General features: G+C 42.9%; 1 protein-coding gene across 5 annotated transcripts in view; it reads right to left on the bottom strand.

Moving 5' to 3' along the window:
* ptprsa (protein tyrosine phosphatase receptor type Sa) overlaps positions 1-14330 on the bottom strand; it is a 215371-nt gene that overhangs the window by 60106 nt on the left and 140935 nt on the right. For all 5 annotated transcript variants that reach the window (XM_062395296.1, XM_062395299.1, XM_062395298.1 and 2 more), the window contains 5 exons: positions 13176-13286; positions 3060-3329; positions 2277-2858; positions 2040-2176; positions 1760-1904 (listed from right to left, as the gene is read on the bottom strand). In XM_062395296.1, coding sequence (XP_062251280.1) covers positions 1760-1904; positions 2040-2176; positions 2277-2858; positions 3060-3329; positions 13176-13286 — 1245 coding nt within the window. The remainder of the gene's footprint in view (positions 1-1759; positions 1905-2039; positions 2177-2276; positions 2859-3059; positions 3330-13175; positions 13287-14330) is intronic.

Below are 14330 nucleotides of genomic sequence, written 5' to 3'. Positions count from 1 at the left end.
AGAACAGGGTGATGAAACAGGAAGAGAGAAGTGTATCCAATCCATTCAGCTTGTGGTTTACCGGTCGAGAGTAAAAGCAAAAACAGAGGTAAGGAAATCACAAACACACATCGACGGGGTGATGATGTGAACACACAAACACAGTTCTGAGATGCCAAGACAGAAATGGGGTTGGATGAACATAAAAGTATATTTTCATGCCTGGTTCTCAACAGCACCCCCAGCGGGCAGGAGTGAGTGTTGCATGCAACTGGCGCTCTCCTCAGTGACTCTGCACTGTCAGTGTAGCTCTGCTGCCCAGCAGTAACAAAAAGAACTGTGAAGTGATTGGTCCCAAGCCCCCACAGCCCAGATGTGGGGGCACAGCCAACAAGTTGCACTGGTAGAAACAGAAAATGTGTTAAAAATGAAGTCTACTCTCACCACCATGGCTCTCCTATGTCCTGTTGAAAATGTAAATTAATTGAAACCCTGCAACACATTCCAAGCTGTTTCCTATAAATAAAGCCACTATGGTAGTGAATATGTATGTGAGTGTGTGATTTTCTATTTTCTTTATCATCAGGATCCACAATGACTCACACAGATCCGCCCATAATCCCGCAAATCCAGCTCCATTTGCCAGGTTCTTTACCATTAATGTATTAAATGTCAATACGCAACATCATTGTTAATCTTTGTCGGCTTTGTGAAACTCAAAAAGACGTGAATTTCATAGCCTGTCATCCCAGCAGTCCTCCAGCTATTGGATATATGCTTGGATGAGCTGTTTGTATTTTCTTTCTCTACAGCCGGCACTGCTGTGTGCTATGATACCACTCCTGTTATTTTTAGCCGGCTGTTTTAAATAATTCAGATGTGTTCCTGCCATCCTTAAAATAAAGTAATCAGTGCAGAACTGATATGCTGGAATATATTCCAGGGGTGAGCATGTGAGTACGTTTGCAGACTGCTGATATTTTTTTTTTTTTTATTTGTTGACTAAACTTAACTCAAAATGCACCTCCCCCCAAATCCAAATACAGTTCATATGAGAGCCTTGGTGGTCTTAGAGGAGAACTGACATTTTGTGTGTCTCTGTCAGGTGGAAGGAAGTGCACTTGCTGTTGAACAAGGAAAAGCAAATATGAACAAACACGAAAGGATAATAAAAAATCTGCCAAAATCGTCAGTCCACGTGGACTTGATTTGTTTGACAGGGCTGGGTACACTCATACATTTGGCACCAGAGCCACATAAGTAAATAAGAAAAGATGAAATGAAAAGGTTGTAAAACACTGGATAAAAAATAAATGACTCCAAAGCCCTTTGTGGTTTAATTTCCATCTCAACTCTCCACAAAACAAGCAGTTAATTTAGTTAAAAAACACTTTTACCTACGGTGTAAAATATATATTATATGTTATACTGTTACATTGTTGTTAACAAAATGAAGGTCAAGTGCAGGTAAGATTAAAATGAAAACATCAGTTAAGGTCGAGTCAGTTTGATATACAGTTCATAATTTCTGCATCGGCTTTGAACCCAGTTTATGCCCAAAACACAGGCAGGGTTAAAAAATTATGACGCAGTAGAGGAAAGAAACGGGCTCCAGTCAAAAAGCAAGGAAAAGAGAACACACAACCTCGTGAGGAATCATTTCAATTAGGGTCCGCCAAAATAACAAAACAATTATTCAGCTGCTTTCCTGGGGAGAATACCTTTGTTAGACTACCCACAGAGAACACACCATAGAAGATTCAATAAAAAGGTTACATACTGGCTTGCAGGGTCTTCTGCGATATGTCATTTGTGAAGGCTCCGATGCCTTTGTTTGAAATGGCTGCCAGGGAGAATTGGTAGTCTGTGTTTGGGCGGAGCCCTTCCACCACAAATGCAGATGTGGGTCCAAAGGTTTTCTTCATCTGTTGATGGAGAAAAGTTTAAGTTAACGCCGAGATTTGAAAATGGTTGTAGATGAATCTAATGTTGGACCATTAGCAGATAGTATAAACCTTTTAGTGCAAAAGGTTATGAAATTCAAAAAGGAAACTTCTTACCGGGGTCCCAAAACTGCCTTCTGAGTAGCGAAGTTCATAATTTATAATTCCCTCCTTGTCATAGGCAGGTTCCCAGGTCAGCTCAACACTGGTGTCAGACACAGCACCAACCATGAATTTGGACGGTTGACCTGGAACTGATGAAGATAGCGGAGGACATTATGGCATTTACTAGAACTGAGTAAAGACACAACATTTTATAAGAAACAAGGACACAAATAGTTTTCATTTCTTTACCTCCTTGCAGTACTTTGACATGGATGGGCTCTGAGAAGGGTCCATCGCCTACAGAAGTGAATGCAAGAACTTTGATTGTGTAAGTCTCTTGAGGAACCAGGCTCTGGACAGTAGTGATGATGCTGTCCTGGACATTGTGGATCTGCCAGAGGCTCATGGGCTGGGAGTCGTCCATGGTGTAATAAACCCGGTATCCCTTGATCTGTCCATTGGGCTCCTCAGGTTCTTCCCAGCGCACCATCATGGTGTTTTGGGAAATGATCTGGGCCTGAATGTTCCGTGGTGGACTAGCTGGGGCTTGTTCTCCAGTCCTGGTTTCTACTGGGTCACTGGGAGGACCCTGGCCAATTGTGTTGACGGCTGAGACGCGGATTTCATACTCTGTGTTGGGGTAGAGGCCACCAATGCTGTAACGTGTAGTGGTGATATCATCCACTGTCTCATACTTGCTGTCTGGGGACTTTGCCCTGTACTGGATGATATAGTAAGTCACTGGGTCTGGATTGCCTGAGTCCCAGGTGATGGTCACACTGGTGGCAGTGGTTTCAGTAACCACAGGGGTACCTGGAGGCTTGGGGAGAGCTGTGATGGTGACAAAAGAGAAGGCAATAAGAAAAACTCATTCATCATGACTGAAGATTCTTGTAGCAAATAGGGAAAGCTTCGAAGTTTCCTCAAAATGCCCCGACACCACGGTACCAATACATGTTAATGATTTTAATGTTCTGTATGCTTCAAACATTGCCAAAGTTAATCTCTTAAACAAGCACAGTTATCTCTTACATTTGACGGTGATCTGCGCCACAGCCTCAATGATGCCAAGGCTGCTCATGGCTACACAGGTGTAGTTGGCAGACTCACGAACGCTGCCCAGTTCGAGCACATTCCTGCCCACTGGCATCTCGTCCTCTGGCGTCAAATCCTCCGAGTTCAGCATCCACTTGACGTAAGGCATGGGCGACCCCACCGCAACGCACGTTATGTTCACACTGCCTCCGGGCATGATTTCCTGACTCGTCGGTGGAATGGAGAAGCGAGGAGGGACCCGCCGGACTGGGAGAAGGCATGAGGAAGGGGAGAGGATGACAAAAGAGGGCAAGGGAGTCAAAAAAAAGAGAAAAAGAGAGGTAACAAGAGAGGCCGATGAAAATGGACCCTTCTCAAGGAAATACTTAACAAAAAAAGTTCAACATGTGAACTAAAACAGAAAATCATAAAGTAGACTTTTAAAAACATAGAAATAAACAAATAATGAGAAGGAACTAAACTAACAGAACTGCTTCAACAACAATATAGATTAACAGTAAAGCAACGATTCATAGCAACAAGGTTCCATTGACCAATATTTGACCCATCACAGCACAATTAGAGACACAAAAATCTATTACGAGTTTCTCATCTTTGGGGCTCAACTGCTGACATGTATACAACTAGGACATAACCTGATCACCAACTATGAAGGTATGCGGTAAAGGCTATGTGATAATGCTATCACATAAGGCCAAGATGGCAATCTGGAACTTCCTGTCCTCTCCGGCACTCATGCCAAACAGGAAGTAGGCCATTGCTGGCTTCTCCCGTAGCACAGGAAGTGTAGGGTTACGGAGAAATTGAGCATCTCTACAAGGTCTCTACACACATTCTAACTCAAGTTTGCACTTGACACCTGTCTCTACTAACTAGATTTCTTAAAGATGAGAAACTTTAATCAGATTTTTGTGGTTTAGGGTAGATCCACTGGACAAAGCCTTATTAAGATCTGACACGGTTCCATTGATAGATGCAGCTATCAGTTTCACAGACAGCATGCATAAATAGACCGAGGTAAATTAAGGAGTAAATGATAACAAAATCAGATATAAAAATTGAGATAAAATGCATAGAGGAATATAACTGAAGGGTCGCTAGCATGCCCAGACAAAAGACGATTGGAGAGGAAAGAAGAATTACAAGATAGAGGATAGGGCATCTGAGGAGAGGAGAGAAAGAAAGGGAACAGAGGAGCAAAGAGTGACAGAGGAAGAGAAAGTGGGGGGGAGGTTGGAGGAGGGAAAAGGGGGGTAACCCGCTTCAATGCAGTGTAAACTTTGTTTTTCTTCAGCTAATGTGACAAAATGTGTTGGTGGCACATTGTCACATCGCAGTCCCAGTTAACACAAAGTAACTACTGAGGAACAAGGTGTGTGCCTAACATAAAAAAAGAACTACAGTAATTGTAGCTGGAGAGTCTAGTATCACAGAGTGTTGGAGTCAAGAAACAGAACTGGATCAACGGAGAGTAGAAATCCAGAGAACAAGAAAAAGAGACAGAGGGAAAGGGAGAGAGAGAAGAAGATGAATTAAGGGCAGAATGACAGCTCAGAGAGGGAGACTGGGCTGGACCTCAAAACTCATGGGGAGGAGTTGGAAATCAGAGTGGTAGGAGGTTGATAATGAGTCTGAGACGCAGAGGAAGGGCGTGAAAGGCACTGGGTACTTGCCTGTGTGTGTATGTGTATATACAAAGGCGTATATATTTTCTGCGTTGGTATAGATATGAGTGTGCGTGTGTACAGTATGCGCGAGTTAGACGGTGCGAGAGTATGAGTTAGCAAAAACACTGTGTGTTCATGAGAGGCATCCCAGCAAGCACTTGACAGGTAATTGCATGCAGGAGGCTCAACCCTAAATGAGCACAAACATGTGTCATATAAAATGCAGGGTTTATTTGCCAATATAAATCTAAGGTGAGGCACAATGGTGTTTGTTTTAAAATCCTAAACCTAGCTTTGTAGAAAAATAGCTAATAATGCTGCAAAAATTGTAGTTAATGGCTGATATTCAGGTTCTACCTTGTTTTTAAAAGGAAATATTAGAAGATACTTTAAAAAAAAATTGAATTTATTTAGGACTTGGGATTACATTGATAGAGGCATCAGCCATGGACTTGTACAGACGCAACTTTATTTGAAACCGCTTTTCAACACCACAGCATCTAGATCTATTCAACGTCAAAATGTTTGTTGGGATGCGAAGGTCATGGAGAGGAGTATCGCAGATGTAGAAGTAAAACATGATGAACCACATGGAAGAGATGACTTAGAGACAGACAGATAGACAAGACGGAGAAGACAAGGATGAGAGACACAAGGCAGAACAAAACAGACTCAAGCAGCAAGACAGCAGACAGGAAGACAGACAGAGGGAGACAAGCGGACAGACAGTGACGGATGGATGTACAAAGACATACTGTACAGTACGCAGAGGGAATGGGGAGGGGTTTGGGTTTTTGGAGAAAGGGAAGGAGGAGGAGGAGAAGGAGGAGGAGGAGGAGGGCATAAGTGGGGGGATAGAATAAGGAGACTGTGATTCTAAATCCAAACAAAACAGACCAAAAAAATAAAACAAAAGGCTCAAAGTGGGTTTGGAGGTCTCACACACTGGGGCTTAAAGTCAAGACACATCTACACGTTCCCTCCTCCCCGCCTTAAACACCTCAAAGCACCTCTGTGCAGTTGTAAAGCTGGGAAGTGGTGGGTGTGATGTGTGGTGTGTGTGTGTGTATGTGTGTGTGTGTGTGCGTAGGGGGGGCGAGTAGAAACGGCCAAGAGGGGCATGAAGGATAGATAGCATTCCAAAGTACACCGTGTCGATCCAAATGGGATTCATATGATCGTTGCATGGGACAGATGTCAACAAACACACACTCTACTGAAGGGACTTTTACCTGGGACCTGACTTGTATTGTGCACAGACATGGTAATAAGTACAATAGACTGACATGTCCTTCATGTGGGCAAGGCTTTCTACAACGAGCTATCCCTATGTCCAACATCCAAATGGTTAAACCACATCTACTGTTACAATTACTCACAAAAGTTGGGCTTCTGATTTTTCCTCCTCTGAGCTACTCTACATGTATCCTCTCACTGCTTTAACTCTCTGCTAATATCTACTCTGTTACTACCTTGGGCAGGAGGTAACCTGACCTTGATGGCATCTGAAGAAATGTTTCTTTGTGGTACACAAAGTCACATGCTACCATGGAAAATGTTCAGTAGCTAATTTAGAGGATCATATTCTTAAAGATATAGTTTCGAGAGATGAAACCTTAACAAAGAATCTTTCCATTAGATACAACCATGGATGTATTTAAAAAAATGTTGTGGAAACCTGCCCTGACTGTAAGCAAAAAGTGAATAAAACAAAGGGACGCGTCATGTTTTGGTTGCGATATCAGAATTAGTTTCATCCTGACAGTTATTATTGCATAGTCACGATGTCCAAATGGGATTCTAAAAAAAAACATGGGGGGAAAAACCCATAATTTAGAGAGAGAAAATATCTTATCACTACTATTTATCAAAAGAGTCTCACTAAACAACAAAGGTGAAAGGGCAGCCCATTCCACACACGGACATGCATGAGTGGGGCTATGGCATGAGTGACATATACAGGTGCGCCCCCATCCACTTGGGCAGACACCAGAGAACCAATACAATCCAAAAATGTCACCCAAACCCATCCAAGCATGCCAGTCATTCCCCAAATATAGCATTGTTCCAGACACACACACGTACAAAAAAAATCAAACGAAAGGAAACAAATCAAACGGAACAAATCCACAAAAAGAACTAAATCCAAACAGCACAGACAGTACCAGAGTGCAGCTGTGTTCACCAAAGAGGTGTGCATCAATACTATTAGATGTTTTTCAGCTGGGATTCGTCTCTGCCTGAATTTTGCCTCAAATCCGGGGGAACGGGGGCCTGTGTTTTTAGATGAAACGTTCAATCGTAGTGTGTCTGAAGGGGCTCTTCTCTCCCTGGGGGCTCAGGTCAATGCACCGGGAGCTGCAGTGGCTCAGTGAATGAGGTTTCCCCCCCACAGGAAGACGTCTCTGTTCACCTTTGAGTAGCTACACTGTCAAAACAACGTGGGATCTAAAACCAGCCACGGGCCAAATGCTGGTTACTTTTGGCCGTGGCTGGACAGGGGAGTCCGAAATATACAAATAGCCGCGGGAGATTCTAACTGTCAACAGCGCTCACCCTGCATTGGACATGGGAGTTAATTCGGCCACGACCAGGAGCTCAAGGTCAGCTGACGCAACAGCACGCTACACTGTTTCCCGGGAGAGAATTATCTTAAATTATAAATCTTAAAGTCCAGAAGGGACTTCGAGGGACAGCGTAGACTAAATGTCAGTGTCACATGCAAATGAGTCACCGCAGTATATCATTTACTAGACACGGCTCCGTGTGATGACTGAATGTTCAAGTGAACTGTGTAACTCTGTCACATCAATGGTCCAGTAAGCTGTCACAAGCTGTGTGTGTGTGTGTGTGTGTGTGTGGCACCCTCTCATATCCTAACTTTCAACTGTAGTGCCAATGAAAGAAAATAAAGAATCCCAATTGCATGGACAGGCTCCTCATTCACAGAGACCGGGAGCCCAGCCCGGCCCGTTTGGAATTGAGTGAAAGTAAATCAAACATATACCTTTTCATTTGGACGACTAGCAACATGTAATCTTGTTTCAAGCCCCAATGTGGAGAGAAAGACAAGAAGCCTTACAATGGACGAGGTGAGAAGCAGTCGAGAGAGAACGCCAGAGTACTGCACTAACTCTACTGGTGGGCGGTGTCGTGGGTGGGGGGTTTGTGCCAAAAAACAGAGGTCGCAAGGTGGACATTATCTACCATTTTGGTGAGGCAGTTGATTTTGCTGCCTCAAAATGAAGGGGGGAAGCCAAAATAATGTGCAGCCTTTAGTGTCACCTTGAAGCTGAGATTACACCCTCTTGCTGCCTGAGGACACAGGCGCAGTATGGAGATCCTTTAGTCACACTAGCTGGGTGAGGCCCACGGCATTTACATATGCGCTGTAGGGGTCGGCCTGAATTAACATAGCTTGGCTGTGCCGATGCTAAACAGTCACTATGGGTGGCTCATCAAAATGGAAATTACTACCTGAAGGAAACTGACAGGAATCATGACGGGGGTGTCTAATAATAGCAAGCGGGGAATTGAAGGGATTTCAGAGTGCATCACTTTCCTGTTGTCTTACAGGTTGATGACAAGCAGCCAAATCACACCACCAAAGTATGTCCCCTCCCCGCGGGGATCCCCTCAGTGAATATAATCAGTCGGATGGGGACAGAGAGCGTATTTGTGTGTTTGCATCTGAACGGGAGGTGATACTTTTGTTTTGTGTGGAAAATAGTAGCAATTCTGACAAATCCTTTATTTCGAGGGGTGGCGATTAACTTCAGGACTCCTTGAGACAAACATCTAATAGAGATGGCAGAGTTTTTGCTTTGGCCAGTGAGAACATAAGGTGTAATCTAGCTTTCTTTCCCAACGTTACACACAAATGCAGAGCAGGGCATGCGAGCACATTCAAAGTCAGGCAGAGACCATCGTGGAAGGCCAAACATGCACATGCGCACATAACAGCACAGTCTTCCTGCATCAGTGTTATTCAGACTGCTTAGAGTTAAACGAATTTGGACACAGCAGGTCGCTTGGTTTTCTTTCAGTTGGATCGTGCCATACTTTGTGGACACTACTTTTTGGAGGGCAGCAAATACATGAGTACTGACTTTATACTTTCATAGGCTCTTCATAGATGACTCATAGAAAGTCTAATTCTATGTTTGTTTGATGACTGTCCTTAAGAATAATTGATGTGGCTGATGCACTGGAAAGCAGTGTCAAGGATAACCTAGACTGGGACAAAATTATAAAAGCTATATTTTGAAACACTAGCTAACACTCATTATTTCAAGGCCTATTGTTTTCCTAATATTTTGGGGATTAGCATGATTCATTAAAACTCTTGCGTTTAAGCCTAGACTTTATTAAAATAGAAATTTTTCATAAGTGGTTGGTAAATGAAGGTTACCGAAGCATAAAAATTGCTAATTTGCTTGATTTTGGCGTATTAGTCATGAATAAAAATAGAACTTACAGACTTTTAATAGAGATAAGGCCTATTCCCTTGAGCTCAGCACACAGAGTTATGGAGTTAAGAAGTGCCTAATCTCTTCTACCAGAAATAATGTTTTGCCCTTTCGAGCCATATCTCATATCAACAGGTGAAACATGGCTCCCTCACAGAGAACATGTGCCTCTTCTATTCATGAGACTAATGGAGCCATCAAATTTACAGGCAAGTTCACCACAGCTGATAGGATAGATTTTATGTGTAATGGAAAACCCAGTGCACATAATGATGCTCACATTTAAGTAAAACATCTTAAGAGGTAATGGAAAGTGGTTGCAACGCCGGCTGGGACATAAATCAGTGAACGGTGATTGCATTAACCTCCAATTCATTTAGCACTTTGTTCTCATTATTGTTGTCGGACTAAAGTGTGACTGCTTAGACAACAAAGTCATCGTGTGTCTTGTTGTTGGAGAATCTCTCTCTTTGCTTTACTCATGTCTACCAAGTGAGATCTATGAGTGTGTTTGTATGTGTTCATACAAGGGCTTTTGAATAATAAATCTTAATTTGATTGAGTGTCATGATTGGGAACTGCAGTAACTCCACAAAAGTGTGAATAACTAGCTGCCACCGTTTGGAATTTAAAGGTATCTCTGGACACCTGCTCACTAACAGCAAATGCGATGTTGAAATCATTATATTGTCATTGATCCACAATGGCTGCCAGAATTGCCATGGAATCCCATCAGGTCCAATTCGGGTCAAATTTTTTCTATAAACAAGATGACAGGAACTCTGGCTGTATACACACAATTATTTCATTCGGCATTTGCATGTGCACTCCGAGACTCAAGAGGCCGAGCAGCATCATTTTGGAAAATAAACACAAATCTCACAAAACAAATAAATCACAAAAGACAAAGGTTTTCTAAAAATAAAAACAGAAAACTAAGGTCAGGAACACAACAGAAAACAAAAGGAAAACACACAACACCATAATCACAACACAAAAAAAATAAAAATAAAATAAAGGAAAGCCAAAACAGGGTTGTATCAGAGAAAACATTTGTAGAGGAACCAAGGAAAGACAATGAATCAATTGAACAAAACACAGGGAATGCAGAAAGAAAAAGGCCGTCATGGCCAAATGGATTCAGTACAGGCATGCAAGCGCAGTTACATTCTCCCATCGTGCAACAGGTGCAGTTATTTCCACGTGCTGGGTTTTTCATGACAACACGTGCAAGAAGCTTTTTTAGGTGCAGAAGCAATACCAAAAGATGCAAAACGAGAAAAGGCCCCACAATGCAAACATAAAAGTATAAAGTAGAACAAGGCCCGAGCTACTCGGGTTTGCTTTCATCATTTCTTCCTTGGAAAAATGTTCTTTCATAATCATTTAGCAAGTGTTGGAATAACTGATCAGTCTCTGCTCAAATTAGTCATGGAATCGAGCTCTGTCATAGGCATATACAGCTAAAATTTTTCAACATGTTGAATTTCCTTTTTTTTTTTCAAATGTGGGTTAAAAAAAGTAAAAAAGAAAAAACACACCAACCTTCTCGAAGCTCTGAGGGATGTAAAGGGGTTGATGCAGAACACAATGACATGAGGAGAAGAGAAAAATAGGGGAAACACAGAGAGAGTAAAAAAAGCCACCTCAAGGTGTTTAGCTGCAGCTACATTTCCCTTTGCTTTAATCTTTTTTTTTTTCCTCTTTTTTTCCCTTGTGCCTGCTGTCAGTGACACCCGTCTTGAAAGTACACTTTCCTGCCCTCCCCCCCCCCCCCCCCACCCTCTCAAATAAACTTTGAACCAGAACAATCAGATTCACCCCAGTGGCCACACTGTCGCCTGGTAAATAAAATAATATAGTGAGGCGCCACTGGAGTCAAATCAAGCGAACCATACTCATAATTCATAATTTCACAGGCTCCTTATGGCCACAAGGCTCCTGTGGTGGCTGTATTTGCTTTTTTTTGTTAGAGGAGGAAACCAAATAAAGAGAAAAGAAAGAAAAAAACTAATGAGAGATAGAAAAGAAAAAAGACACAGTTTGGGTTGAAATTAGCAGCTGCAGTTCAAGACGGTTAAGCAAATGTTGTAGAAGCCAATCGGTGACTCTGTCCTTATGACAGTTGTGTCAATTTGCCCCGGTTAACTTTGCCCCCTTTACAATTATTGCATCGTTGCTGAATTTCGGGGAAAAAAATTGATCCCTACCACAGCTGCTAATCTCGAGTGCAATTCGCTTTGTGAACAACACATAGTCAACATCAAGTATCAAGAATTGATTGACAAAAGTGAACTGAAAACAGACAAAGGTCGACACCATCAAGGCACAACAGGAGTGCTACATAGTGTGAAGGTACCTGAGTAATTATGACCCCTGTGTTCTCCTCTTAGAGGCATGCTGATGGAGCCAGTGTTCATGGAGACTGGGTGAATTGTTGAGGAACAATGTCGGGGCAGAGCTGCTTGTTTCTAACCGTGGAAATTACTGAACATCCCTGTGCTGTGTCAACAGAGCGTTCCCACTATCATTATTTAACGAGTCCTGTAGAGCTCTTGATTGTAATTTGCACGAAACCCCTTAATTTCTGCCGTGCTACACATGAGCAAGGTGAACAGCTACCTGACATTAAGTGTAACTGCATCACAGCCGAGGCGGCACGGAGCCTCCAGGACCAACGCTACCAAGAGGAGACACTAATCTCCATGAGGCGTTTTTTTACCGTCAGCTCCTCACGGTTGAATTTCTTCCTTCCCTATGCTGCTACCTCACAGGGTATGATAATAGCAATAATAATGAAAATGCAGCTCCCTGACCCATTTTATAATGTCAGGGTGCTGAATTATTTATTGGGAACAAAGTTATTTGGTACACAGCAGAGGGAACAAACTGAGCAGATACCGAGGCATCTTTATTTAGTATGCGCGATATAAATAATACATGTGGAAAATGCATGTGCTTTAGTTTATTAAAGTTGCCGACACTGGGATTCATTGTCATTTAACATTAGTAGTAGAGGGAAGGCTTTTGTCTTAATTGCCTGTTTTCTACGAAACTCTACATTCTCCGTGACTGATTGTTTTTCATATCTCCACTTTGCTGGAACATGCCAGACAAAATTACTACCGACTATAAAAGACTTCTCCTGAAAAATAAATAGGGGGATACTATGGAATTATGCTCCAGAACACCATGAAGAAAAGTGGAGGATGTGTACTATCTATAATCTAGTTGATAGAGCTATTTAAAACAGAGCAGCTGACTGTGTAAACACTAGTTTCCTATTCATTCCCACACAAGGAAATCCTCTTCCACCCCTACATCGGGGGAGGGACACAGTGGATGAGATTTTGATTGGTGGGCATCAACACCTTGCCACTCAATCAAAATCGACACTTACCGTTGTGCTCCTGTACCTGAAAGAAACTAATAAAAAAAAAAAGAAGTCCTTCCCGACTCTCTTTGAGCTCCAGATGTGTGACAGAGGGCCACACATTTTAAACGGGCACACAATTACACGTAGACGGTTTTCTTACAACCCGATAAAGTCAAGACACACGGCTACACATTTCCTTCCGAGCGAGTAGGGGAGGGCATTGAAAGACAAAATGGAGCATAACGTCATAACAGAGAAGAACATTAGTTGGTCAATTATAGTTTTTTACATTTGGAAGTTTCAGTCTATATGAGATTACAGTTACGGGCAGGCAGTGCTATCAATGCTGAAAGATGTATAATGCTCGGGTAATGCTATTTTGCTAAATACATTTTGGGCATTTACAGCTGGGCTGGAACGGAAGCAATCATCATTTGTCAAGCCCAACAGTAATGCCACTTAAAGCTGAGCTGCAATGTGCATTTCAGTTAGAATGGGGCGTCTGTTTTTATTATTCAGTTTCGTGTTGTTTTTTTTCCGGCTTTTCGGGCCCTGGCTCTGGGGCCGGTTTGCTCCCTACCTCGCACATATAGGTTAGCGGGGGACGAGTAGCGCACGCCTTCCACGTTAGACGCCACGCACTCGTACTTCCCCTGGTCCGTCTCCTCGCTGTTCTCGATCTGCAAGGCACCTGGGAAATGATGAACACACACAGAGGATAAAAGGGGGGGAGAAAAAAGAGAAGACGGACAGAGCGAGAGAGAAAGAAAGAGAGAGAGAGAGAAAGCAGAGAGAAACATGATTAGTCGACCTGCCAGTGACAGAGCACGAAAGGAGTCACACAATCTTCTTAATGGAGAGCATCTTGAATTTCTCCAGACCATTTCGTCAAGAACTGTTTCTCTCTAACACAGAGTGTCACCGCGAAACTGGCTTCGTCTCCAGCCTCAAGAGTCACAAGCAGATACAAAAAGAAGGAGGAATTAAATAAGTAAGAAACGTGGACGGAACCAGTCGCACCAAATTTGTATCGATGTTGCTGAACGTAGCTCGTGTAAGACGTGAGAAACCTTTAAAAAAAACACACAGTGATGAAAGACTAGAAATGATGTAAATGTGATGAAAGCTAATGGGAGAGGGATGTTGAGATGGTGCTGCGAACTGAGCAAGTGTGTGTGTGTGTGTGTTGGGGGGGGGTGCGCTGGGGAAAGAAGGTCATGGGGAAAAATTCTTGCATATAGTTCATGTCCAAATGAACACATGCATGGTGTGTAATGCACCAACCCCTCTGCAGTTCTACAAGATAAGTCCTATCCTTGTATAATAGCTTGTTAACATACAGGGGGAGAAAAATGTGTATTTTACAGTAGCCTATAAACCTGCAACAATTGTGATTGGGTCGGATATTTAATTTTTTTTTTTAATTTTTTATATGAACGATTTAAAGCAGACTGTATATTTCTATCCCTTGTATCAGACATGTGCAAATGAATTCCTCCTAAATGCTTGCCAGCCACGCTAGAGAAGGGGCGTGGGGCAGGGGAAGAGGGAGGTGAGGCGACGGGCGTCAGATCATTCCTCGTTAGAGCGCTGCTGACGGCACTTCCTGATGATATCATTAGGCCCTTCTGGCTGGCTCGGCAGACAGATTGCAGCCCAGGCCGCGCTGACAAACACAGCACCATCGCTCGTTAGCATTTAGCCAGGACACATCAATACGTCAGCCGCTGCCCAG

This window comes from Platichthys flesus, chromosome 9 (assembly GCF_949316205.1).
Source record: "Platichthys flesus chromosome 9, fPlaFle2.1, whole genome shotgun sequence".
Lineage (NCBI taxonomy): Eukaryota > Metazoa > Chordata > Actinopteri > Pleuronectiformes > Pleuronectidae > Platichthys > Platichthys flesus.
Note: the sequence above shows the minus strand (reverse complement) of the source record. Positions and strands in the feature narration are given on the sequence as shown.